General features: G+C 39.9%; 3 protein-coding genes across 4 annotated transcripts; all 3 read right to left on the bottom strand.

Annotated features, from left to right (window-relative positions):
- Nucleotides 1-502: 502 nt before the first annotated feature.
- On the bottom strand, nucleotides 503-6,249 carry smyd5 (SMYD family member 5). Its single transcript, XM_033974363.2, has 13 exons — nucleotides 6,128-6,249; nucleotides 5,377-5,485; nucleotides 5,120-5,259; nucleotides 4,712-4,833; nucleotides 4,570-4,639; nucleotides 4,385-4,489; nucleotides 4,149-4,211; nucleotides 3,685-3,755; nucleotides 3,505-3,611; nucleotides 3,265-3,321; nucleotides 2,646-2,740; nucleotides 1,906-1,976; nucleotides 503-1,618 (listed from the first exon to the last, which is right to left on the bottom strand). The coding sequence occupies exons 1-13, from the start codon at nucleotides 6,218-6,220 to the stop codon at nucleotides 1,468-1,470; spliced, it is 1,254 nt and encodes a 417-aa protein (XP_033830254.1). The 5' UTR covers nucleotides 6,221-6,249; the 3' UTR covers nucleotides 503-1,467.
- A 556-nt stretch (nucleotides 6,250-6,805) lies between these two features.
- On the bottom strand, nucleotides 6,806-15,726 carry sfxn5b (sideroflexin 5b). Its single transcript, XM_033974451.2, has 14 exons — nucleotides 15,414-15,726; nucleotides 12,181-12,249; nucleotides 12,014-12,091; nucleotides 11,604-11,630; nucleotides 11,457-11,511; nucleotides 11,345-11,370; nucleotides 11,170-11,223; nucleotides 10,947-11,003; nucleotides 10,804-10,869; nucleotides 9,795-9,885; nucleotides 9,579-9,694; nucleotides 9,343-9,428; nucleotides 8,407-8,524; nucleotides 6,806-8,147 (listed from the first exon to the last, which is right to left on the bottom strand). The coding sequence occupies exons 1-14, from the start codon at nucleotides 15,468-15,470 to the stop codon at nucleotides 8,070-8,072; spliced, it is 978 nt and encodes a 325-aa protein (XP_033830342.1). The 5' UTR covers nucleotides 15,471-15,726; the 3' UTR covers nucleotides 6,806-8,069.
- Nucleotides 15,727-16,258: 532 nt separating this feature from the next.
- On the bottom strand, nucleotides 16,259-25,745 carry LOC117377925 (rab11 family-interacting protein 5). 2 transcript variants are annotated; one of them, XM_033974448.2, is made up of 6 exons: nucleotides 25,057-25,739; nucleotides 22,935-23,455; nucleotides 21,788-22,352; nucleotides 19,176-21,365; nucleotides 18,586-18,721; nucleotides 16,259-17,746 (listed from the first exon to the last, which is right to left on the bottom strand). In XM_033974448.2, exons 1-6 carry the CDS (start codon nucleotides 25,434-25,436, stop codon nucleotides 17,492-17,494), a joined length of 4,047 nt encoding a protein of 1,348 aa, XP_033830339.1. In that variant the 5' UTR covers nucleotides 25,437-25,739; the 3' UTR covers nucleotides 16,259-17,491. The 2 variants fall into 2 exon arrangements, with proteins under 2 accessions (XP_033830339.1, XP_033830341.1); XM_033974450.2 differs by lacking the exon at nucleotides 19,176-21,365 and having other exon boundaries at nucleotides 25,057-25,745.
- Between the last annotated feature and the right edge of the window lie 8 nt (nucleotides 25,746-25,753).

Here is a 25,753-nt window from a genome sequence, read left to right as displayed (position 1 = left end):
GCTTACAAAGTTCTCATGTCACATCACCGCATGCCTCGAGTTCCATGAACAATTCAATATTTCCAATACAATATTAGGATTTGTAACTGCAGTCACTGGGAACATCTACATAGCCAGTACAAACCAGATAACTGGAATAATTAGATAACCCAACAAATCTGTTTTTGGTGTGTGTTTACATACACAACAGAAATCTGATAATCAACAGAAACATGTCACTAGGTGCTTTTGATGGAGTACAATGAACTCTTAATACTTCATATTTTCTTGGTCATTTTTTGTCTTTGCGAGATTACTTTGCTCTTTTTTTGCATAGGTTTCCTTGTCAAAATTTGCACAAGTCTGAACAATCAGGAGGAGACCAGATTACTCACATCAGATGCAACCATTTACATGGTATTTCAATAATCTGAGAACTCCAGAAATGAGAAAATGGTCAGATTCTTGGTGTGAATGTAAACACAGCCATTGTTGTGATATTTGTGTGCAACACAGCCGTTCCAGTCAAGTGGAGTTGATATACTGTCCTCCATAAAGGAAAGTGTTATGGACAATGCAATTTTCAACTCAAGGTCTCCATAACACACTAAGTAAGGTTTAACGTAATCCAATAGATCATAGTGGAAAGCGTCCTATATTATAGTGGCTCTAAGCCTCTGAGATGACAACCCTGTAATTACAACAGAGTATAAACAAAGTGCTGCTCACTAAAGTATGCATAGCTGTGTATCAAACTTTTTAAAGAGTGGAGCATAAACTGAGAACAAATTACCTGCTTAATCACTATGCGTTGTTACAAGAGATGAGACATGTCTCTGAGCACTAGATTTCAGGACACAGTGAGCTGCCTTGGCTTACAGGAGATTTAAATAATCTGCTATTGAAGCTCAATGTCATAAAATATAGGCATGTACATATATAGTGTTCCTTTATAATGAAATGAAAGGGGCTAAAAACTATTAATATAGATTTCCTTTGGAGAAGGGCCATCATCGCCTATAATAGCTGACAGCTGGTTGTAACTTGCAATACTAGTACAATAGGGATAATGAAAGATGTTACCCCCAGGGGCAGTAAAGTTCACAAATCCAATGTTTTTGGCCCATGGGGAGGCTCTAAATCAGATCACAGATGCAGATAAATGATTAGTTAGAGGGACTAATGCAATTGGATCTGGTGGTTCGTCTGTGAGATTTAATGGCACTATTATTTCATTGCTATGCTTTGTTAATGTGTATAGCAATCTTTTTTATAATAAGTGAATTTAGAGTGCCACAGTAGACAAATAAAAACATAATCATCACATAACTTCAATAACCCAGGAACATTATTCCAATTTTATAAGTTGGTCTTGTTGCCATGTCGTTGTGTGAACAGTTCTGGGGATAAGGGCTATTTGTACAGAGCCTCATGAGTGTTTGTGTGGCCGCTGAACAGTGAATGAGAACAAACTGGAGCAGTCTTTGATCAGACATCTGTCATCTCGTCTTCCATCTCGTCCCCCTCCGTTTCACCTTCTGCCTCGCCTTCCTCTTCATCTTCCTCCTCTGATGTCACGTCCAGCTCCTCCATCTGGGACACACATTTTGGACACGCGCACACAAACAGGTAGTTTTCCCTGCAAAACAAAAGGGGTACTTAAGTTGTGCCTTTGTGCTTTTAATAGTGGCAACAATGGACCACATTGTTAACATGATTGCATTTAAGATTTTACTATACATTATTTAAAACTATGATGAATATTTACCGCAGGTGCTATTCTACCGAGGACCAGATAGGTGTTGCTCAATAAAAAGCTACAATTTCCTTTCACATACACAAGATTGGTCACCTTGTAAAAGTGGTGATCCATTTTCAAGTTCAGGTTGTTCAGGTAATGACATTTAATAGCTTAGAATACCTTACCTTAGAATTTTGTGTCTGCTATGGCGGCTTCGGTCTCGCTGACAGCAGTCCAGATAACTGATGCAGATCTCCTGAAAATGCAACATTAATATGAAGAATGTTATCATTTTTGATCTGTTATTGTAAGTGTATTACAAGAGATTTAATATTTAAGACTACTTTCTAATCTTTTCCATTATCTGTGTACCCATGTGTCATTCCCCGACTGTCCTCTTCAGTACATCAGATTTCTCATGAGTAAAAACGGAAAGTGCAATTAGGCTAAAGATAAAGGCTGTACATTTGCTGTTGTATAATCATGCAACAAATGATTAATTTGTGGGCCTTGGTAAGGATTTCAAAGTGTATCACCTAATAATTAAAATATTAGTCATCAACCACAGCAGCAAGATAAATCTCAGTATCAGTTGAAAAGATCCATAAAGGACCAGTTTTTGTTACCCCCTTGAGCAGCCCCTGGTTCTTCTGGTGAAATCATACATAAAGCTCTCCTGTCATTTCCAGAATTCAAATGTAAGCGTGGCTGTGGCTGCCATGACATTACTGTGCCATGCAGATGCAAGGCTTCTCAATCTTTGTGACGGCTCCACAAACCCACTCCAAGCCTCAGTCTCAGCCCTGTAACGCTATGCGACAAGGGAGTGCACACAGCACAGAGGGGGAGGGAGGGGGGGGGGGGTTTGACTGTTGGGTTCTTTAGCCTGAATTTATCGTCCCCCAACCCAGACATATCCGCTGACCTCTCCGGGGCTGATGTCACAGAGGGCAGTGAGGTGAAGACGGAAGTTGTTATCTGGGAATGAAGCCTCGGCGTTGGGTATGCAGCTGTGGTTACCTACAAACAAATTACAGTAGCTAATTAATATCAATAGGTTGAGTTGAGGGGTACAACTCAGATTGAGGTTTTTCGCAAGAACTATCCAAACAAATGTTGGGCCTCATCGTTATTTGATTGGCTCCACAAACTTGCCATATTAATCTCATGTCTTCAAGTCTTTTCAACTGACAGCACAATAATCACCTCTTTGTTGTTGAATAATAGCACCACTTTCTTCTGAAGCTAATGTGACAAAAACAATTTCACTTTAATCTATTTATGCTGACAAGGAAGATGTCAAACTTTGTGTTGTTTTTTTTCTTTCGTGTAAATAGGCCTGGTAATTACCGATACATTAAAGAGATATTAACGATAAATAACAAAATTGCAATCTGACAGCAAAACATCAAATGCCACCATAGAATTCTGACCTGTCCTCCACCTTAAATTTTGAACTAATGGAATTCTACAATGTTGTGATGTGAACACACCCTATTAGTAGTAAATAAATAAAAAGACAGCGAGTTTATTTGTATACTTACATGTGCTTTGGAGTATAAAGAGTCCTGAACCCTCACAGTTCAAAAAGTCTCCAGTCTCTATAGGAGCAAATAGAAGGAAGTATTATGCAAATGTTAGACCTCTGACACAATGAGCGACAGCATTATGGTAAGCAAAGCCACAACTATAATAACACTCCATGACAAGTCTCACTACGGTCCCTGTGGTAACAAAAGGCTTTAATTCATAACACTACTGCACAACAGAGATAAAAGTGTGACCTTTCTCTATGTCCTTGTACAGCCGGTCGATAAAGGAGTCCAACTGCTCCCTCTGCTGGCCAGGAAGCTCCAGTGCATCACAGGCATGAACCCACTGACTCAATGAACTAAAAAGAAAAAAGTGAGTTGGTAACAGGTGTAGTTGTGATAACAAGGTCAAATCTGTAATAGTTTTCTTACCTAGTGCCAATGCCTTGCCCGTTGGTCCCCACCAGAGCAAACAACGAACGGAAACCTTCAGGGATAAACCACTGTAATAGAGAAATGTCGTATTGATCCATGTGGCATTAAGAGTAATTCCATCCAGCCCTTTCAATTCTGAGGTTAGAGGTCAAATCCTACTGAGGCCTAACTTGAGCTGCTCAAATTTCAGAACATTGATGTTTCTTTTACATCAGCATGTTGATAATTTCTCCATAGACTGTAAATGTAACAGGATTTCACAGATGCAGGGCAATGACATGTCATGCAGTCAGCTCTATATAAAATGCTATATATAAAAGAAAAATGATTTTAAATATAAATTGTTAGTCATTTCTAAAAATGAAAATACACATATTTGTTCTGGCCTCTATATGCAGAGGTATCATCTACAAATCAAGAATTAGAATTTTGCTGTGAACAAAACGGAAAAACACACTCACCCGACTGAGATGTTCATCAAAAAGTGCTGATGTAAAGAGACTATGTAACAAGGCCAACTGCCCCTGTAAAAAAAAAAAAAAAAAAAAAAAAAAAAAAAAGGGAATATAAAAAATTACACATGAAAGTGTCCTTCATATATATATATATATATATATATATATATATATATATATATATATATATATATATAAAAAATCTTTCAGACTTCTTTAACTTTAATAAGAGCTAAACTTACTTTGAATTGCTCTCCTAAGAGCTTGTGGGCTATCTCCTCTTCCTCATTTGCTGCCCGGCTACAAAAGTGTGAGAAGAGTCCCTGCCAGTGGGCCTTGTCTTTAGCCTAGTTCACACAACATTTTATTGACATGACATATTTGTGGACATTGTCAAGTACTTCATGAGTACTAATATGAGCCTCACCTGTTTGACAGCAGCGACCATTTTGGCCATGAGCATAATGCTGGAGGTTTCAGGAGGATAATGAATACTCCTATAGGATAAAATGGTTAAGGAATTGTACATTACAGTAGTTTATTCAGAAAGAAATGAATACTTTACATACCTCCATGCATCTTTGAGCTTGTTGATGGGGTGATCAGGATCGTTCTCAGATGGCCCCAAACAGAGAACCCGGTGATACTGGTCAGCTGCAGCCTGTCGGCATTCACTGCTGCAGTACATCACCTGCAAAGGGTGTTTGTCAATGCTAGTTTTAGTAATTAAAACTACATACATTAACTGATATGCTAAGCTCAGACTGAAGAAAAAACAGCGATGTCATGAGACACTACAATTAGCCTTTCCCTTTCAATCCCATTCAATACAAATGCTGGCTTATTGATGTATGGCACAGATACAAACCACTAACCAAAAGCACTGACGACAAAAAAGAAATGATTTATTTTTTAGAGGACACTTTCTGGCCCCATAGGTTTACCCATCCCCTTTATAAAGTCATAAGCAGCCTCACCTGACATTGGGGGCAAGGCTGGTGCAGCTCCGGTCGCACTTTGCACAGCTCCGGGTATGGGAGGCTGAGTCCCGGGTTGCCACTGAGCCTCCTTGCATTTTGTTCTGCAGTCTCAAGAGCCCGTAAACAGTACTCACAAGCTGCAAATATCATGCAAGAAGAGAACACACATTAGATCAGAACCTTAGATAAAGTATTCAGGCAAAATGACCAAAAGGTATACACCAAATAGCTAAAATGAACACAAGTACACTCACCTTTGTATTTATAGAGGGCATTCCACAGAAACTGGGCCGAGACAAGAGGGCGTTCGATGAAAATGGCCTCTCCCTTTTTAATAGTCTTTTTGGCAAAGAGCCCTTTCCCCTAAACAGCAAGTCATGGGAGATTTTAAGAATAGCAAGAAGAGCAATAAGTAGCTTAAACCAATAAAAGGCTGATCAAATAACAAATAGGCTAAATGTATCAAGATAATTCACCAATGTTTAGACTGTTATTATTACACGAGCTATGAAGCCTTGAAAGAGGTGTGTAAATATAAAATGATTCATCACTAGAGAGTGCATCACCTCAAGACAAGAAGCTGTTGCTAGGTAACCAGACTATTCAAGAAGTAGTGCTCCTACTCACTCCTTCTCACTACTGAACATTGAGCTTAATGCAGAATGGAAACATTAAACTTATACATCAGGCTACAGGGTTTAGCTGTGATCGATGAATAGTGCAGCCAAAATTGAAATAGACTTACTAAAATATTATTTAAAATGATGATAACGAAATGTTCTGTAGCTTGTAGTGTAGCTAATAGTGTAGCTAGCTGTAACTTTTATCCCATTTGGCTTTACAAAAATATTTCAACTCATGATGATGCAGACCTGTCCCATCACCGGTTCGGAGGATGAGGACGCACAGACCAATGAAGCAAACAAGTTTAAAACCTCACGTATAAGACATTAACACGTGTTTATCCCACGAGTCTACAGTACGCTATCATAAGCATCTCTTTACCTTAATGTGGTCGATAAATCTGATTTCCACAGCGCTAGAAACTTTAACGGGATCCGTGCACAGGGAAAACATGTCATCCACGGGGGCCGCCATGTTGGATGACGCGACCTTTTCCCTTTCACCCCTGGCTGACCCTAATGTTATGTCTTCGGAAAGAACGCGGCGACATCTGGCGGACACAATGTGAACAACTACTTCAGGGATTGTGAATAATGAAGGCTGTAAGATCTGAAGCTTGCTGCAATGGGGTATGTAATGTCAGAATTCATTGCTTGTTGATGTTTTTTGTTTGTGTAAAAGTGTATTGTGTAACTTTTCTGGTTAAGGGTCGTCTGCCACTTACTTGTCTCCAGAAGATGTTGTTAAATCTCAAATCTATCTATACCCACGGAGCCAAGCAGTTAAAGGCACAGGGCTAAGTTATAGGTTACAGGTCAGATCTGCGGAGAGCCACCCTGCTCACCATCAGAACGCATATGGTATTTTCAGCTTTAAACACACTTACAGGATAATCGAATAAATGCAAGATGTTTAGAGGGTAAAGTAATAACATCTCCAAGGAGACAAGCAGATAGGTAAAGGGACCCCCACTAAAAGTTACACAGTGTACTTTTAATTTGTTGACTAAGCTAAAGCATACATACACAAATCACACCACACAAAAATTTCAGCCATACAGGGTTAAAAGCCAGAAAAGCAATTGGTGCCTTTATTGAATAGTTTCATTGCTTTATATATTCCATTAGCAAATACTATATAAATTTGTCAAGTTTATTACACAAAAATACAAAATAAATCATATTAGGTAGTATACGTAGATTAATTCATTAGGGTTACATTGGTTTTAAGATCAGGCCTTACTTATTATTACAGTATTTCAATTATTTTCCTTTTCCTGATAGAGAAGTAGACATGTAGCATAATTATGGCCAGAGTCTACAATATAAAACAAATATGTTTACTATTCACATGAAAAGGGTTATTATAGTTTGCTTTCATATTCCCATTGCCATTATACGTGTAAATTACAGAACACCTTAGTATTCCCTTCATTAAAAACAATAACGCATTATTTTCCATTAAATCAAAGTACCGGTATGTATATTATTATTGCACATCTTTCTACAGGGCACATATTGCTCCAAGCTTGCATTGTAAGTTTCTGGTTCTTGTAGATGGCACATCAAATGAGGTCAAATAGACCATAACAAAAATGTCACGTCAGCTAATGTTTTAAAGTATTTATAACAATAACAAAATGTCAGTTAGTTTGCTTTTGTACTATAAAGGACAGAACAAATTGTAGTATTAGTAACAGCACTTTCTAGCCTCAAAATTATATTGAGCTTCACCATTATAATTGGTGGTAGAGTATGTAATATATTATATACATTGAAATTTTTACTTTTGTGGGGTCAATTATTCTGCAAGTACTTCCTAAAAACGAACATTTTTTGTCATTAAATGTACTTACACGTGTTATAATTTCCTTTATATTAAAAAAAAAACAAAAAAACATAAATAATACTGTTGTAAATGGGTTTAACTGCATCATATCCCAGTTCACTTTTCCCTCCAGGTGCCTCCATTCTGCAATTTATAATGTATTTATTTACAAACTTTTAAAGGGTCTATTAGCAGCTGACTTGGAGAAATTACACAATACTGACCTACTTTGTATTTACTGTTCTTCAAAAGGCTATGAATTGATATGAGGACATTAATCCAGTAGTAGACTATTTTAAAATATTACTGGTATAACAGCTCATCAGTATGAATGACTACAGACACAGGCTTAGTTGTCACATAGAGTAGGCTTAACTGTATATGGTCTGCAACAGCACAGTGTGTTTAACAGTCTATTGTAGCCAAAAAACCAAGCCTCTTTCTACTTCTGCTGCTCACTGTCTGTTTTCTCTTCTTCTCACACACCCACCATCCATCACAAACCCTTGTTGTAGGTCACCACCTTGCAATCAGTTGCCATGGCAATCTCCGGCTCAAGGCGAGACACCTCAATCTGCAAGAAAGGAAGAAAAGAACGACTAGAATGATAGCTGTATTCACTTACATGTGTTTCTGCTGTAGCTTGTTTTTGACATAATTATCCATAGATATAATGACATCTGGTAAAAGGGGTGAACCTAGGCTTATGGGCAGAATTTGTGCATGTCTAGTGGTCTGTGTGTAATGTGAACGTCTGCAGCTGATCCCTTAACCCATCTGGCTCTGAAAGTTGTTTTATTTTTTTATTTTTTTGTATCTGCCCTTTGCTGTACCTGGGACATCTGCGGGAACAGGCTGATGGCCACAGGCAGAGAAAGGCCAAAGGTAACCAGGCAGACTACACTGTGGATGGGGAGCAGCAGTCGTCGGTTCTTCTGAAGGAATCGGAGCCTGGATAGAACAAAGAAACACGTGGTGAGTCAAGATGTCGATAGTGAAGTGCGGTGTGCTGTGGGGGACTGAGACAAAAATAGAGCATATTACGAATTATTGGATATGACTGTTTTTGTGCAGCTCAAGTGTTTTCTTGCAGTTTGTACTTGTATTTTTCTGCCCCGATGTTTGTTATTTCAGTAATTTATCTGAATGAACTTAAAATACAATTAACTGAATGAATTTTTTGTGACAAACTTATGAACATACATGACTTGGCATCTATTTTTCAGTGGTGTATTTGTATTTTTTGATAACCATTTCAGTAAATACATGTATGATTATTATTTATAGCATATATCAGTACTTAAATAAAAGTTGCACCCCCTATTTGTCTTCATTACTTTGCCTAGAATGTTCCAGGCGCTTAAATGATCTATCTCCATGGAGACAAACTGTGGAGAGCCCAGTCACAATAAGAATATATGTTTTCAATATGTTTTTTGATGATAAACACACTTTGATATCATTTTTTAATGCTCTACTGATGAGCATTCCAGACTGAGTAATAACATCTCTAAATTTGGTATGACAAAAAACAAGCCATCCATCACAGCTGAAATAGTTAAGTCCGACCTTTTTAAAGATGCAGATGTCACTTTTGTCTCCTTCTTGTCTCCGTAGTTTTTCATTACTAAATCTCTCATTCACTTTCAGGAAGACAGTTTACATATTGAAATCTGTATCCCCACTTCCTCATGTAGACACGCTCCAGTGACTCTACATGGCTTTTTCTGTGTCAGTTTTAATTAAGAAATAATGCCCGTGCAGCAGACCTCTCTAGGTAGGACATGATGATGGGAGGCAGGACAAAGATGGGCATCGGCAGCACCACGCGTGTGAAGGCTGTCTCCATGATCGCCTGCGGGTAGACATGAGAACAGTGCGCACATGCTTCAAATCAGTGCCAAGACACATCATTTTCACTTGAACAAGGGAATTTCAATTTACTGGGATATTAAATGCAATTAAGTAACAAGTCTGCTGAGTCTGCATAAAACGGTTATCTCACATGTCGGGCAGCGATTCTGGATGAGCCCACCACGTTGCCGTTATTATCCAGGACGTCAATACCCTCAGACAGCTCACTGTGTCTCATCAGACCCACGTTACAGATGTTTGCACTGGCTGAGGACAAACATAGAAGATAATAGTTTTTTTTAATGAATTACAAAGCAGGTAGCTGAACAATAAGTTGTAATTTAAATGAGGGGCTTCGGAAACCCACCTACAGCCGGGAATGGCACCAGTCTCTGGATGATCATTCTAGTGGCAGGGTTCAGTCTGTGGGCCTTCTCGATCAGCACGTTTAGTCCCACCTTCAAAAGAAAACAAAGCTGCAAATATTCATAGAAAGTATTCATGATCATTTCAACGCCTTTGTTCGAAGCGTGGCTGGGTGTTTACAAAAATGCATGTATACAAGTATGTGATAATCCATAAAAATACTTATCACATATATTTTAAAAACAATTAATACAACTTACATCAGATCAGAACTTGTATTCACTTTTTATTCACAACTACTGACAGGCCCAACAACAGTGGAATCCTGAATACACTTTATTTCACTCTGTCTAATAGGTTTCCTTATGAAATCAAACTTTCCGAACTAAGTTATGAAGAATATGTGTGTGAAGAACTGCTGTTGGTCTCATGAACACTTTATAATACACCTTAATAAGTCATGTTTGCACTCTTGTTCTGATGTTATTGTATATATTTACCTCTGTGACTATTCAATTTTTAAGCATATCTTTTTTAACATTATGCATGCCATTATTTGTATTTATAATAGCTGTATTTCTACTTTTTTATATTATTATTATTCAGTGTGTTTTATGTTGCACTTTATCACCGAAGAAAGTTCCCAGTTTTTTGAGTTGTGTTCACTGACAATGGAAATGTCTTCTGATTCTGATTCTGATTGATTCTGTCTAATAGGTTTCCTTATGAAATCAAACTTTCTAAACTAAGTTATGAAGAATGTAATATATCCCGCCAGATGAAACACATTACATTTAGGTAGTGAATGAAAATGATTTAACAGATAAATCTTGCACATAAAGTGGATGGACATAAATATCGCTGCATCCCCATGTTTACCTACTGCGTCAAGTCCTTTTGTGATGGATGATACACCTTAATGCACTCTAAAACATGTTTTGTTTGTGAATATTTCCCACCTGCATTCTTTGTTACTTCATAATGCAGCCAAGTGGTTAAGGTGAACTCACTGCTATAGAGACGGCACTGGTAACAGCTCCAACGTACCCCTGGAGAAACTTGGATATCGGCGTAGGCTGAGAATGGATAACAATGCAATTATTACAATAGAATGACTTAGAATATTAATTATGGACTAGAATTGCCTTTGTACCTTTGTCGCATTACGATTTGCATAGTTCACACAGGCGTTGTGACTTTGGTTCAGCCACTGTATTGAGGAGATACACATTTTTGAATTATTATGAACATGATTTTATGTGCAAACATGTAAATCCACAGTCAGCACACTTTATAACTCAATAAAAGTGCATTGATTAGAAGCTCTGGATGGATATAAATGTAATGACTGTACAAATTCAGCTTTGTCACAGTACCTGCCATATAATGGTAGACAGCACAGTCTGATTTGGCAGAAGAAGGCCTATGACCTAGATGAAACCAGGAAACAAGAGCTTATTTTGCACAAAATAAGTCTACAGTCTCATTTCATCTATTCTGCTCACATGGACATGTTATGGATATCTGTGCATGAGTTTGGTTGGAACTTACTATTGGAGTTCCAAATGGGACATAACCTGCACAGTGAAACATGGACTCAGAGTTGATCAACAATGACTAAATGGACAGCCTGGTCAAAGATCTTCATCGTCTGTGGTCATACCTGACATACGGAATGGCATGAAGATCTTCTCGCCTGTGTCAGGATGAATGATGGCCTGCAGCAGAGAGCATGACATCATCCTCATGCTGCCAGGAGCTCAGGGCTGTGTATGGAGGTGCAGTGTTCACATGGAGAGTAAAGACCTACCTGCTTGATCTTCTGAGCCTCCCATAGCTGCAGGGGCAACAACAACAACATGTTCACCTTATTACTTTACTTTGTTAAGTATCTCACAGTGTTACAACGTCAGCTGTGATTACTGCACATGACTCTCTGTTGATGACACAAGGCCTGTCACGATAACACATTTAGGCACTTAGAAAGACAAATCTTTTCTTTGGGGTACTTGGTGTGAAAAATGAGAGCATTGTATTTGTAGTTAGTTTGTATCCATCTATAGTCATGGACGTTTTTTATTCAACCATCTACACGATAAATGCTGAGCCCCAAAAATATTGTTCCATCCATCATTTATTGAACTAATCAATATTAAGTAAGATACAGTAATTATAGTGACAGGCCTAGATATCACGTCATGTTGTTCCACACTAACTCACCTGATCATCAGAAACTCCTGGTGGAACGATGCCATTTTTAAAATCATTAAGAAGCTTGAGATTGGCTTGTAGCTGTTTCTGCATTCAAACATACGAACATAAGGTGACAATAAATTAGCACCTCGGATATTATCTTATCATCCTGTGTATGTATGTGTATGTTTTACCTCAGAGACAAATAGTGTAGAGGGGTCGATGATGTCTATGAAGTGTCTCAGCCGCCCGCGAAAGGAGCCCTTAAAACATGAAAAAAATAGCACGTTTGGTTATTTTATATGAAAACCAGACAATTCCACTGTTTTTCTCCAACATGTTCTTATGTTTCTACAGTCAGTAATGTATTTGCAGGTAAGGTATCTCTAGTGTATTGTTCATAAAGCTCTACACACACTAGAGCTGTCAAATGTGTTGATACCCAGATATAAGTCAATACCAAAACTAGTATTGAAACAAGATTCGCAAATGAACAGCTTTGGGTTTTTCAGAACGAGTATAAGAGCGCACACAACTGCTATTATCTAGTGTTGGAAATAATATTATATTGTCAAATAGTCAAATATATCCTTTATATTATTGCAGAATTAAATAATGCAATGTATCACTAATGCAATGTATCGTCCTTCACTATCGAAACACCTTTTGATCATCATTACAAATAAGAAAATAATCCATCTTTTTTTATTTTTTTTTATTTTAGCAGAGAGCATAGAGCAGCCCAGTCTGTTTTTTCTGCTACTTACCGGTCCCTCTCAGTGTGTGAGCAGCTAACAATGCATGCCAATGAGTCTGGACAGGCCCACATCCAGCTCCTGCCAAGAGTGTCGCTGGGAATACTCATGGGGGAGTACCTAACAGCTTCAATCACGTTTTATATGAGACTTTTACATTTTGATGGCCAGGAAATCTTTCAAAAACGCATTGAAAAGAAACAGGCTGAGGATTAATATACCTGTGGTCAATGGTGTACAACTGAAAAGACAAAGTTGTTTAGGTTTTGACAAAAGCCCTTTGTAGAGGTGGACAGATTATTAACATATGGATTATACTGCATGTTATTTTGAAGCTAAGCACGATTTGAATAACAAATAGGGATGCAACTAACGATTATTTTGTTAATCGATTAGTCTGGTGATTATTCTTTCATTTAATCAATTACTTGTTTGGATTGCTAAAGGCCCATGAAATCTACTAAATTTGACCCAGATAAATATAGTAGTTTTGTTCAACACAATTCCTACTAACCTGTTCTCTTGACACATGTTTTAGAGTCTGTGTAATGTCTAGAAACAATTATTTGATTACTAAATTAGTTGATGATTATCTCATTCAGTTAGTTGCAATTAATTAACTCGTTTTAACCCTAACATCAAGTATACTATTAATTGAAAACATGCTAAAAGTGAAAAATGATGTTGTGAACTGCCAAAGGGTAAAATGTGATATTTTTGCATTTTTTTCCACAAATTTTACAGTCATTTCACATTCGTCCGACACTTAAACCTCAACTACTACATTTAAAAACACATTTTTACACATTTATTTAGGGTATGAGATTTACACTTATGAGATTTCTCCAAAAAAAACCTAGAGATATTCATTTTTGCCAGTGTCGCCCTCCCTTACTTGGAGGTCTAACTCTCTGACAAGCTGTGTGTGCTGCAGTGCTGTTTTGTGACTGTGAGATCCATGTGAGGAGGCCTCTTTAATTATGCATGAGTCTGAGCTCCCCAAGGAGTGCAAAACAAGGCCAGGCGAGAGGGGAGCGCAATGAGGGGAGGCATTGACAAATACCTCAACATTTGTGCTGATTCAAATACCAGCCCATTTAAACTACACCGATGAAGGAGACTGAACGTGTTATAACATAGAACACATTTTACAATAAACTGCAGTGATTTACTAAATGTTTAGATAATACAGGAAAAATAAAGTCTTGGAGGGAATAGACACAACATGTATGTGCTGAACAGGTAGAAAAACAGGCTAATCGTGACAAGCCGACTATAAAAATACCCATAGTTGTATTTTGATGATCGTAATCGTTATCTCCAAAACACATATGTAAAGACCTTTTTATAATTATTCAAAAAATAATCTAGTTCTGCATTTTTATCAATAATGCATTTCATTTGTAAATATTCTCTAGAAGCCTTCAGTCACCATATTTCAACTTTTATTTGGTTATTAATGTGGGCTATTTAATAAGTCTCAATGTTGACTAGTTGACTACGTAAATAATCGTTAGTTGCCGCTTGAATCCAAATCACAATATACACACAGGATCAAGTTAGCGCACATTTAAATAGTCCTATAGGCTTTACTTCATATTCATTGACCATTCACATACTTGGTGAAGATTGCTATTTTGCTCCAGTATTTGTTGTTATGTTTTTGTTAACCAATGTGTCATATGCAAACTATAACTAAATGAATCTATTAGTTCTACTTTTATATAGTGTAAGTGAAGACATGGTATGTAACGTTTAAGCCAAAGCCTTAGAGTAAAACAAGAACATGTTTTATCAATTTGGTTTGTGTTAATTGTACTGAAGAACATGTGTGCAAACATGCATCCCCACAAACCTGACTCTTATTTGACCTGGAAGAGGCCTCCTCCTGTTTGTTTTCCATGGACATGTTCCTTTCCTATTCCACAGTATGACATAAAAGTGATTGCCACCTTCAGAAAGTTACATCCTGAAGCGTTAACTACATTTGATTTAAAAATATGTTTAGCATTGACAGTGTTATGTTTCTGTGAAAGATGCATTTGAGCAGGTGAATGATTCCTACAGACATATTTCACAAGAGCATCCCTGAGCATTAATGTGTAACTACAGTGTCCAGCCTGCAGCCTCTGTACATGTGATATCTCTATTATGTGAAGGTCACTCTCTTCTTCAAAACTGACCATGACCAGTTCACATTCATGTGTGGATACAGCTCAAAGGACTCAGAAGTGGTGGACTTTGTTTAAGAAGGACAGCACTAACTCTGCATTAAGCCCCTGTGGTGTTGCCCAACAGCAGAAGAAAATGTAGCAAGTTTAGCGATTAAAATGACAGTAGACACGAGAAAAAACACCGCGACGGCACCTGATGTCTAAGGTGTGCTGCTGATATAACCTGATAAAGAGACAAAAGATCAGATTCATCAGATGCGCTACAGAGCGCGCGCATCTGCCATAAACTCACAGTGATTAAAATACCGCCAACTTCAAAGTAGTGTCCAAGTAGTTGTTTTTCCATAAGAGAATTTACACAAAGAAGAGACACGAACATCAAGAACTTTGAGTTGAGCCAGAGCGGTTCAAGCAGGGCGGAGGGCGGCTGCTTTTTCCGTCCAGTTTTTTGTCCAAATGCCATTTTCGCTTGATTAACAGAAGATAGACAGCACTTACCTGGTCGTACCGGGGTCTTCCCAGCTGGAAAGAGGGACACACTTCAGATTCCGCCATGACACCCAACTATTTACTTATTAATGAACCGAATCATGGACGGGATTGTTAACTACAGCGAACTACATCCAATGTGGAACTAGTGAAGCGACGCGCCGCTGCGTCAGCTGGGATGTGTAGTCCTCTGGGCCGCGTTATTCCCCGCAAAACGCATGGCTCCACTATCTCCAAACAGGATCGATATGGTTTGTCGCTATTGTTGCGTAACAGTTGGGACTGATCTTGGGCGAGATAAATGTTGATTGGTCCATTAATTCATATGTGCGCGGAGAGGTGTGGCCTGGAGGAGGATGTTTGCACAGTGATGCTCTGACTGCGCTGCGCTCAGGTGCATGTGCGCGAGGCTGCTGCGGAATATGGCACATAATAAAATGACAACCTCCAACATCCCATGAATACATTTATTGTAGCAGGGTCACAGGCACAAGTCCCAAATGCAGTGTCTGACATGTTAGATAGGCGATTGTACAGTGGAGCTGCAGTGTTTTTGGTACAAAAGCCACTGCAAAATGCCTAGGATGTCAGGGAAGGGGATAATGCTTTATACGCTTATATAGCCTATGTCTACAATCTTTTTTTCCCCCTCAACTATTTGAAGCACACTCCACAATTGCTTTCATGTGTTTTCTTAACTACTTTTCACATTCACCCAATAGAAATAAGTCTTATAAAACAGACAATTTATAGAAATATTGGCATAGATTGGCACAAAATATACAATGATCTACGGCCCCCCTCTAGCGGTCAGAAACATAAACTACAGCTTTGTTCAAATTAGTTGTGTTGCTTGTGGTTTGTAATTATGAGGGATCAAGGTTATTCTTGTGCACTTTATTTATTACAGTACTGCGGTCAGGGCAAGCCTTGCAATTCGAGCTGTGGAACTGAGAAAATATGTGACAAAACTGAAAAACAGAGACATGGAAATGATTTGCTACAGTGGAGTCTTATGTTGCTACATTATTTGCATAACTATAAAATGAACTTAACAACATTTTATTTATATTTTTATATTTATAGAACATTTGAAGGAATAAAAATCTTAAATTCAAAGTGCAAATAATACTAAAATACTTTGGCTTCCCATTAATCTCAGTTAATCGAGTACGATGAGATACCCTGCCTTTTTCACTGCACAAACATAAACACACCATTTAAATTTTAAGGAACTGCTCAAGTCCAACACCACCAGACAACCAACCCAAACATCAACAGAAGAATTACAGAAAAATATGTATACTGGTCTTTTACTTTATGCATAGCAGCAGGTTGTAAACAGCTAATGATGAACTGATTCTACTAAGCTTAGATATAATGGATGCATCTGCTTGCATTGAAGTAGGTTATTCCTTTTTTTGTCAAATTAGCAGTTAGCTGTAAGTGACCAACATGCATATTTTCTGTATCTGTGTACTGTATAGTGTCCAATTTACAAAGGCAGTATTTGTAGTGAGGAAACCTTGAGAATTGTGAAATCATGTTCGTGCTGCATTTATTTTCTGCAACACCAGTTTCCAATACCTTTGACCTTGCCTGTGCTACTTAAAAGATGCACTATGTAACTTTTTCAGTAGGGAATCTCCATGGAGATGTTATTTCTGAGTGTGGCATTAAATGTCTCATTTATCTTACACTTATTCAATTGCAAGTGTTTTGCTCAACAATATCTTAAAAGACAAATACTAAATGCAATAATAAATTCAAAATAGTTAGCGGAGCTGCAAGGTTACTCTTCAGAAATTTGAATGGACACGATTAGCAAATCACAAAGACAAGTAAACTGATAACCTTGTTGTTTAGATCTCTATAAACATGTTCTGAAATGTGATTCCTGTATTAGTTTGTCAGTTAATTCTGGATGTGTTTGAAATGTGAATTTTGAACAAAATTCTATTATTAAAACATACAAAACAAAACATCTTATCACAGTCACAACGTTTGTCAAAAAAATTCAGCCCTCATAGGCAGTAGACCACCAGAAAAGTTACACAGTGCATCTTTAAGAAAGCACATTTGCATTTTCACTTATGCCTGGTGCGCACTTGAAGCAGAGTAGGTGTTTGCTCCATGATCCTCAGCAGCAGATTATCAATGTAGTCCTCCAGATCGCGGACCTGTGCTTTGACCTTTCGCAGTTCGGCTTCACACTTCTCGAGCTGAGAGGCCTGTCGCTCTGAGGCTGCTTGCTGCTTCTGCATGTCCATCTCCTGCTGCAGCAGTAGAGAGATCAGCTCCATGTTGGTCATGTCCTGGTACTGGGACACGTCCACCATCACCTGAACAACATGGAGAGGACAGGTGAATGGGGAGACACAAGGCCTGTCAATGCTTTTTTCACACTTTTATACTTTGCAAAGTTACTACTCCTACATTATGTTGAGTGAGCAAATGGAAGCCACCCGTTCAATGTAAAATTATTTATATAACTTTGTAGTATATCACTTCACTTCAGTTATTTTAAAGGGACTGTATGTAATATTTTGATTTTAAATTTAATAAACATGACTTAACTGTGTCCCCAGAAATGAAGTAAACTTGTTCAAATCAAATATAGGCTTTACTGATAACAATTGTAATACTGACGTATTCTTTATTGTAAAAAAAACCTCGGCCACGATGGCCATTTGGATTATGTTATAATTTGGTATTTTGATTCTTGGTACAATGATCTAATCAGAAAGCAGAATGAGCCTCACATGACTCAGATCCAGTGTTGAAATCCAGTTGGTTTAAACCTAAGAGGACTCTCTCTGATCTGAATCCTCACTACCTAAACCCCAGCACCAATCTTCAATCAGTGCTAGTGCAGCCTCTGCAGTTCAGTGAGTGAGTTCTGAAAGTTCTGAGCTTTCACATGAGGCATGGCCTGTCCATACATTGAGAAAAATATGTATGTGTCCTCTATAAAAAGGTTTAGGCACTGGCAACCCAGGTTCAGTTGTGATTGTAGTACCTTTAGTACTCCTAACAGTAAGAGCACAGGCTATATACAGTTCCTTTAATATGAATTATTTGTGGACAAGTGGGGGTCATTCAGGATTCCTAAAACAAAACTCCACTCTGTAAATAAACTACAACTATGAATCTTTGAATCTTTGTTTTTTGTTGACATTACCGGAGCTTTCTCAAGTTCAGCTGAGGCCTGTTGGGGCGCCCTCCCTGGGCTGATTGTGGATTTGAGCATCTCCAGAACTGACCGACCCTCCTTCTTCTCTGATTGGCTGGAGGTTAATGGCTTCACTGGGTGAGTTCTGCAAAGTCAGTATGTTAGTGGGTGCAGTTACATTATCCAGGTGTTGAATATATTCACACACAATATGCCTTACTTAGACATATATGAGTTGTTGAGTGAAATATGCTTTTGCAAATAAATAATAGAAAAAAACAATACATTTTGAGGCTAACCGGGCTTCAATTTCCAATTTCTAAGCATACACACATAATTTACATGAGATAATTATGTACATTTGTCATTTATAGTCTTATAATAGCAAAATAGGTGTAGGAAAGCCAAAAAGATATCATTTTAAAACCAAAAGCCAAGAACTCTGCAGCACATAGCATCCAATACTTTGGATGCAAACAGCAAACTTAAAATGTCAAACCAGCCAGGCCAGGAGCAAACAAACTTTCAAAGTGAAGCAAACACATTCTCTTAAAATGGTTATTTTTAGCATGTGTGGTTCTTGGTGCTATGACGCTCACCTGCTCTGTGGATGGGGCAGGCTGCTAGCTGGCTGTGTCTCCTCAGGCAAAAGTGATTGGTGTGCATCAACCAGGGGCCGCTCAGGGGTGCAGGAGGTGAAGGTGGTGGGGCCCATAGGTGTGGGCCCCATGACTGAAGTGTCAAAGCAGGGACCATGGATAGAGGGGGGACAAAGCTTAGCTTGGTGCTCAGCTGTCAGCGAAAGTGCAGAGGGAATGGGAGGAGACGACTCGGACAAAATCCTTGAAGGTGTTCTCGATGTGGGGGTGACTTTAGCATGGAAATCCTCAAAACTCATCAGTGAATCTTTTTTTGAAAGACTGTTTTCTGGAGGTGCTTCTGCTGTTAATTTCTGCCCACTTTTCTTGATGTTATCCACTAGCCTATCAATCTTTTCATCTAAAGCTTTCATACTACATAAGGCTGATCTACGGGGTTGGTATGATAGCGGTCCTTCTTGGGAGATATTTTGAACGAGGGACAAAAACTGCTCAAACTCCCCTTCTCCATGTTTGATTTGGCTGATTGGACTACAGCTTCTACTATTTGCATTGGAGAATCCTTTGGGTCTTAAGCGTGCACTAACTACCTTTCCTTGTAGGTTTCCATTATCATCCGTAGCTGCTTGTGTTGTTTTTAGGTCATTGTTTGTTGTGTCTACTTTGCATTCAACAGTATCGGTCACTGTATCTTTGACATTTGCATTAGGTTCTACATTCTGGAAATCACACAGGCAGTCCTGGCAAGTGTCTGGACCTATCGAAGAGATATTGGACAGTGTATTCGTTGATATCTCAAAAGAGGAGTTCATCTCAGGTATGTATGTGTCCTTCAAATGAAACACATCCTCTGGATTGGTCTGTGGAGGTTCTGGAATAGTTGCTTGTAAAGTTCTACCTAGACCGTTTTGGCCTTTGTAGCAGTCAACAACATCAGAGTGTGTAGACGCATCAGAATCAATGAAACCAAAATCACAGTTATTCATGTTTAAATCGCCTAAAGTTAAAGAAAATGAAATGTTATTGTTCAGGCATGTTTCAATAGGACTTGGTGGGAATTCTAGAGTTTCCTCAGTTGATGGAGGAGTGCAGTCTATTAAAGGTACATCAAGTTTTGGAACGAAAGGCGGCATTTCCAAAAGGTCGGCATCTGGTAATTCACCACCAAGAAGCTTTGTAGATCCGTTCGGCTTTGAAACCGTCTTCTCCGCTGCTAATATCTCACTTCTGAGAGACAGATGGTTATTTGACGCAGATGGGAAATAATTCCTTGTGCACAAACGCCCGAACAGGTCCTCTTCGAACAGCATTCCACCCCAGCAGTCGGAATCATCTTGTAATGGGGCATACTTTAACTTCTCTTCAGTTCTGGGTTGGATATTCGAAGTCTTGTTGCAAGGTGGTTGGATCTCCTTGGAGACACTGGGCGCATTGTGTTTGATTTCTACCTCCCTTCCACGTTGAAGACAAGCCACACCAGTCTGCGATAGCAAGTAGGCTTCTTTGTGCACGGCTAGCTCTTGACCGCGATGCAACCAGCCATCAGAGTAGATCTCATTGACTGCCGTTTTAAGTAGTTTTCTTGGAGGCAAAGGTGGAGGTTCAATGGATTGGATGTCCTCCTTGTGGATTGTTTTTGCAGTTTCCGATTTATGGATAGATGCTGTTCGACTTTGAGAATGGCTTTTAGGAGAACTGAGTCTGCTCGAGGCAAAAACATCGAATGATTCCTCCCATCCTTCTGCACTCTCTGACATGGAGCGAGGGCCAGAGGGGTTGGACGCTTTAGGGAGCAAAGCGGGAAGCGATGTCTGCCTAGGTACTGGCTTGGGGCGGTCACGCTTTATGGACGCTATGATTGCATTTTCATTATAGGAACTGGATGCGTAGGCCTGAGATGGTAGAGTGGTATAATGAAAAGGGGAGGTGTCAGCCAGTGAGGAGGGCGTGAATGGGGGACTTTGGGTGTCGATTAGATCTTCAAAAAATGGGTTTCGCTGCAGGTGCGGGAAGAAGGGATTGGATGGAGAGAGTGGAGTGGTGGAGGGAGAGGAGGAGGGAGGAGTGGTGAAGGGGTTAACGTGAGTTCCTTCTAACGGGGACACGGGAGGCAAAGGGGGCACGGGGGAGCGGGTAGGAAGGGGAGGGGGCACGTCTGAGCTGCTTTCTACCTTAGGAGAAACTTCCAGCCTGTGGAGGAAAATAGGGCACAACAGTCCTCTTAGTTAATGATGTGCCAAGGAACCAAAATGGGCACAGCTTTGTCACACAGCAAAAACAGAAAATTCAACAAACGCAAACGTGGCCAAATTATAGACATGGAAATAAAATACCAAAAGGCAAAGCGCATTAGCAAAACAACCAAGCATAAACATAAAGCAATGAAGCCATTCTGATCCATTTGGTAGCTATTCTCTCAGGGATGCAATTTCACAAAGCATTTTTATATGAATGCTTATATGGAGCATATAGGATGTGGTGGTGACACAGCATGGGTGTGAGATGGGAAAAATCTATAAAATCAATCCACTGACTAAACTTACAGATAGCTTCAATGTGACTTTTTAGCATTGATCGGACACCTGAGCTTAGAGGCGGTGACCCCGACTCACCTTGGCTTGTTCTGGGAGTCGCTGGAGCTGAACCAACCTCGAAGGCGTCCCTCGTTGGTGGGCGTGGCCTGGGGGGAGTCGGATTTGGCGGGCAGCGAGTCGCTCCGCCCCACAGAGAATAGCGTCTTCCGGAACTTCCGACCTTTCTCTGGAGACGCTGTGGCAGAAGAGACCGAAGACTTCTGAGATGGAGGCGATGACTGTCCTTCCTTATCTTCCTCCTTCTCGTCCTTCTTGGTTTTGTCAAAAGACCATCGTCGGCCATCTGAAAATAAACTTTTCTCGTCGCTTTTTTTGGTGAGATTCTGCAGGGAGCGAGACAGAGGTGCGCATTTCTCCAGAAGTACCAGTTTAGACGGGAGAGCGCCAGACATCTTGGGAATGGAGGGCTCGGAGTCGTACACATGGCTTCCGTTAATGCACAGAGAGGACTTGGACTGGGTCATGGTCTGGCCTTTGAGAGACTCCACAGAGCGAGGGATTGCTGCTGTAGTGATCTTACTGGCCTCATCGCTCAGAGCACGCTTGTGGGTGAGGACCTTTGTGGTGTGCTGGCTGGTGAGCACTGTGGAGGAGAAAATGTATTTCTTTATTTGGTGGGAACAGGGCACGTTAATGAAGATACATTATAAACATGCTGTAAACACACGGAATTGTATTGTATTTTCATTCATAGACCAGTATGAAATGCCTTGCCCAAGGTATATGCTGCTCCCATCTGTGACTCATCCAAGTACTAATGAGCTTTGGGCCCTACTTAGCTTCCGAGATCAGACAAGACTTTGCTAAAAACATAATTGTTGATGTGCGAAAATCTGAATATTGAGTATATCATCAATATTTAAAAAACAAACAAAAAGAGCTGATTAAAAATTAAACTTGCAGTGTTATCTTTCATAGTACAAGGGTAAAATGTACTTTTGGCATTTAATACATTTGGATAGCAAAAAATGTCATCTTTTATCTTATACTGCTGGGCCATATCATATTGCAGGTGATATATATGGGGATTGTGATATATGACCTCGGCCTTGCCATAAAAGTATATATTTTTGTCAATATAACCCACAAATAATATTCCCATATGACAAAAAAAAAAAACATGATGAGATGAGAAGAGGAATGTTCAAACTATTTAGAGCTTTACCTTTTTTTGCCAAGTCTGCCTCTCCATAGAGCGGGTCCACTCTAACTTTGCTGGTGTAGATGGGAGAGCTGGGGGGATCTGAAAGCAGGTCCAGACTGGGAGGAGGGTTATCACTGGCCATGGAAGATATGCTGCTATCTGAGGCCAGAGAAGAGCACGACCTGGTATCCGACGACTTCCGCAGCTTGCCTTTAAAGAAATCCTTCATCTTGTTCCTCTTCTCCTCCGTCACCTCCACCTCCCGTGCCAACCCTCCCACCATGTCCTCTCCGAAGGGCTGTCCCGTGGATGCGGACAGAGCGGCATAACGACCTGGGACGATGGCTGAAGAAGACTCCAGGTCTCCTCTCCTCCGCCCGGTCACACGGTCTTTGAGTTTGCCGAAAGCGGAGCGCGGCTTGTCCTTCATGGTCAAGTCGAACATACTGGCCGTCATGTTGTTGCGGGTAAACTGGACGGTTACCTGCAGCTCTCCGCGCTCCTTCTCCTTGCGACCCACCTTGGAGTGTAGCTTGAACCACCTAGGACCACAATAAATTATTAATATGTAAGCCACCCTATTACATACAAATTTTAATGTCAAAGGTGCATTATGTAACTTTTCAGGTGGAGGATATATGTCACCTGCTTGTTTCCATGGAGATGTTATTGCTTTGCCTGAAATGTTATATAGTATAGCATTACACATATCTAACAAAAGACAAGACGGTCGTAGTCATAAGTCATAAGTCAGAACTGTGGAAAGGCATTCCTGTTCCCAGTGAGCACTTGTAATTTAAAGTAACTTTCTGGAAGTGGCACATTACCGGCGTGATTCCATGGAAAAAGAAAGTTAAAACCTCCATGGAGATAGCTATGCTTTCTACCATACTGTGGAAGATTATAGCATTTCATTGGAAACCAGCAGGAGGAGGCACTCATCCAGGCCAAATAAGTCAGGTTTGTAAAGATGCAAGCCCAGCACCCACAGAAAGGATGCAAGTTTTGCTATTTCCATGTAAGAACCAAAATGAGAAAAAAACAAAAAACAAACAAAAAAAACATGCTTTTATTTTAGTCAATTTTTGTATTTTTTTTTGCTAAAAACTATGTAATGGCTTTAATAAATGCAAGATTGATTAGTTTGTCGTTATACTTTAGTAATATCATCTTGAGATAAGCAGGTGGAAGACCCTGACCAGAAAAGTTACACAGTGCACCTTTAGATGGATCACTTTAAAACGAGGAGATAAAAACAGTAACTTGGCATGTGAGCAAGTGTTACATAATGTGTGAAAATGGCTAAGGGGTTGCTACATGAATCAAATCAAACCACACTGAAAACGAAATATTTAGGAGCCTCCAGGCAGGAAATGGCATACATTCCTGAAGATGCACCCTCTAACACCTGGAGTGTACAGAGTAGACAATATGTGGATACTTCAGTCGCTGGACAGGACTAATATAAGGCTGCAGTGGAAGCAGAGGAGAAGGCAGGGAGGACCAAATCAAAGCCAGGTGTGCGTTACTCTATCCAGCTCCTCTGTGTGAGCTGTGAATGTTTCCCATGTATATCACTGGTGACTGTTGTTACTTCACTTGTGCCACTGCTGAGTTTTACAATAACACCAAAAGCATTAGACGGGAAGAGGCAGGAATTCAACATTTTCAAATCTTACCATGTTTTTTGCAATTTTGTGTCTAGGCTGCACGTTGCAAGTGTATGTTATTAAATTTACTTTCAACTAAATATTATGAATTTTTGGTGGCCTATACTGTTAGGACTCATTCTAGTAAATGCAAAGATTTAAACTGTATAGGCTATGGACTATTATCATTCGTCAAATTTGTGTCACTGCACAGACAAACCCAGAAAAAATGAGTAGAAAAGTGTACAAACTAATCTACAAAACCTTTTCATCTCTTTTATGTATATGCAATGGCCTAGGCAGAGAAGGTTTAATAAAGGTGCTGTTTGTGAAAAGACAGGCCTATAGTATTTTGTTCAACGTACATGAGTTGCCATTTGGGGACAACAAATAGGCTACTGTATAATAACAAATATATACCCCACACATGACTCATGACTCAACACTTTTTCCTCATATGTCAGCAGCCTACTGTAACAGCCAGTATGACCTACCTATCTCTGGGACAGGTCCCCTCCTGAAAGATCTTAGCCAGGGGGATGATGGTCTGGCCCAAAAACACGTCCAGTCCGATGAGCACGCGGTGCATTACGGTGAGCACCAGGTCCCCGCTCCCCGCAGGGTACGAGCTGCGCCCTCCGTCCTCCAGGATGCCCGGCAGCAGCTCGAAGCAGCATTCCTCGTGCCACTGCGGCACCTCGGCCTTGTCCACCAGCCCCGTGGTGTATTTCTCCTTGCCCACCTGAATAATAGTGTACAGGTAGCGGCTGCCATGCTTGCTCTTGGTGCGCAGTCCTCTGGCGCGGAGTATGGTGACATTCACATGGGTTGGTACCCAGCGCTGGTCATCGTCCAGATCGATCAGTGACATCATTTTGAAACGTTACAGTTGATGTCGGTCCCAAATACGCACAGTTTAAAGAGAAAACGAATGACTGGAATCCACAATCCTCGTCATGTTGCGACACGGGTTCATTCTGTGCAGCTGCGCCAAAGCCTCTATGCAGAAGTCCTCCGGTTTGGACTGTCTTTTCCCAGGCTTTACACTGGATCCATGTTCATGTTGAAGCGTCGCGTGACATTTCCAAATTCAATCAAAGCAAATCGAGTTAAGTGAGAAGGGCACTCGGAAATCGCTCCAAGTTGACGTTCTGCAGCAGCATGTCGTCGTTGCATCACTGAGTTTACAGT

The sequence above is a fragment of the Periophthalmus magnuspinnatus genome, chromosome 10 (genome assembly GCF_009829125.3).
Source record: "Periophthalmus magnuspinnatus isolate fPerMag1 chromosome 10, fPerMag1.2.pri, whole genome shotgun sequence".
Classification (NCBI taxonomy): Eukaryota; Metazoa; Chordata; class Actinopteri; order Gobiiformes; family Gobiidae; genus Periophthalmus; species Periophthalmus magnuspinnatus.
This window is presented reverse-complemented; position numbering and strand designations above follow the sequence as displayed.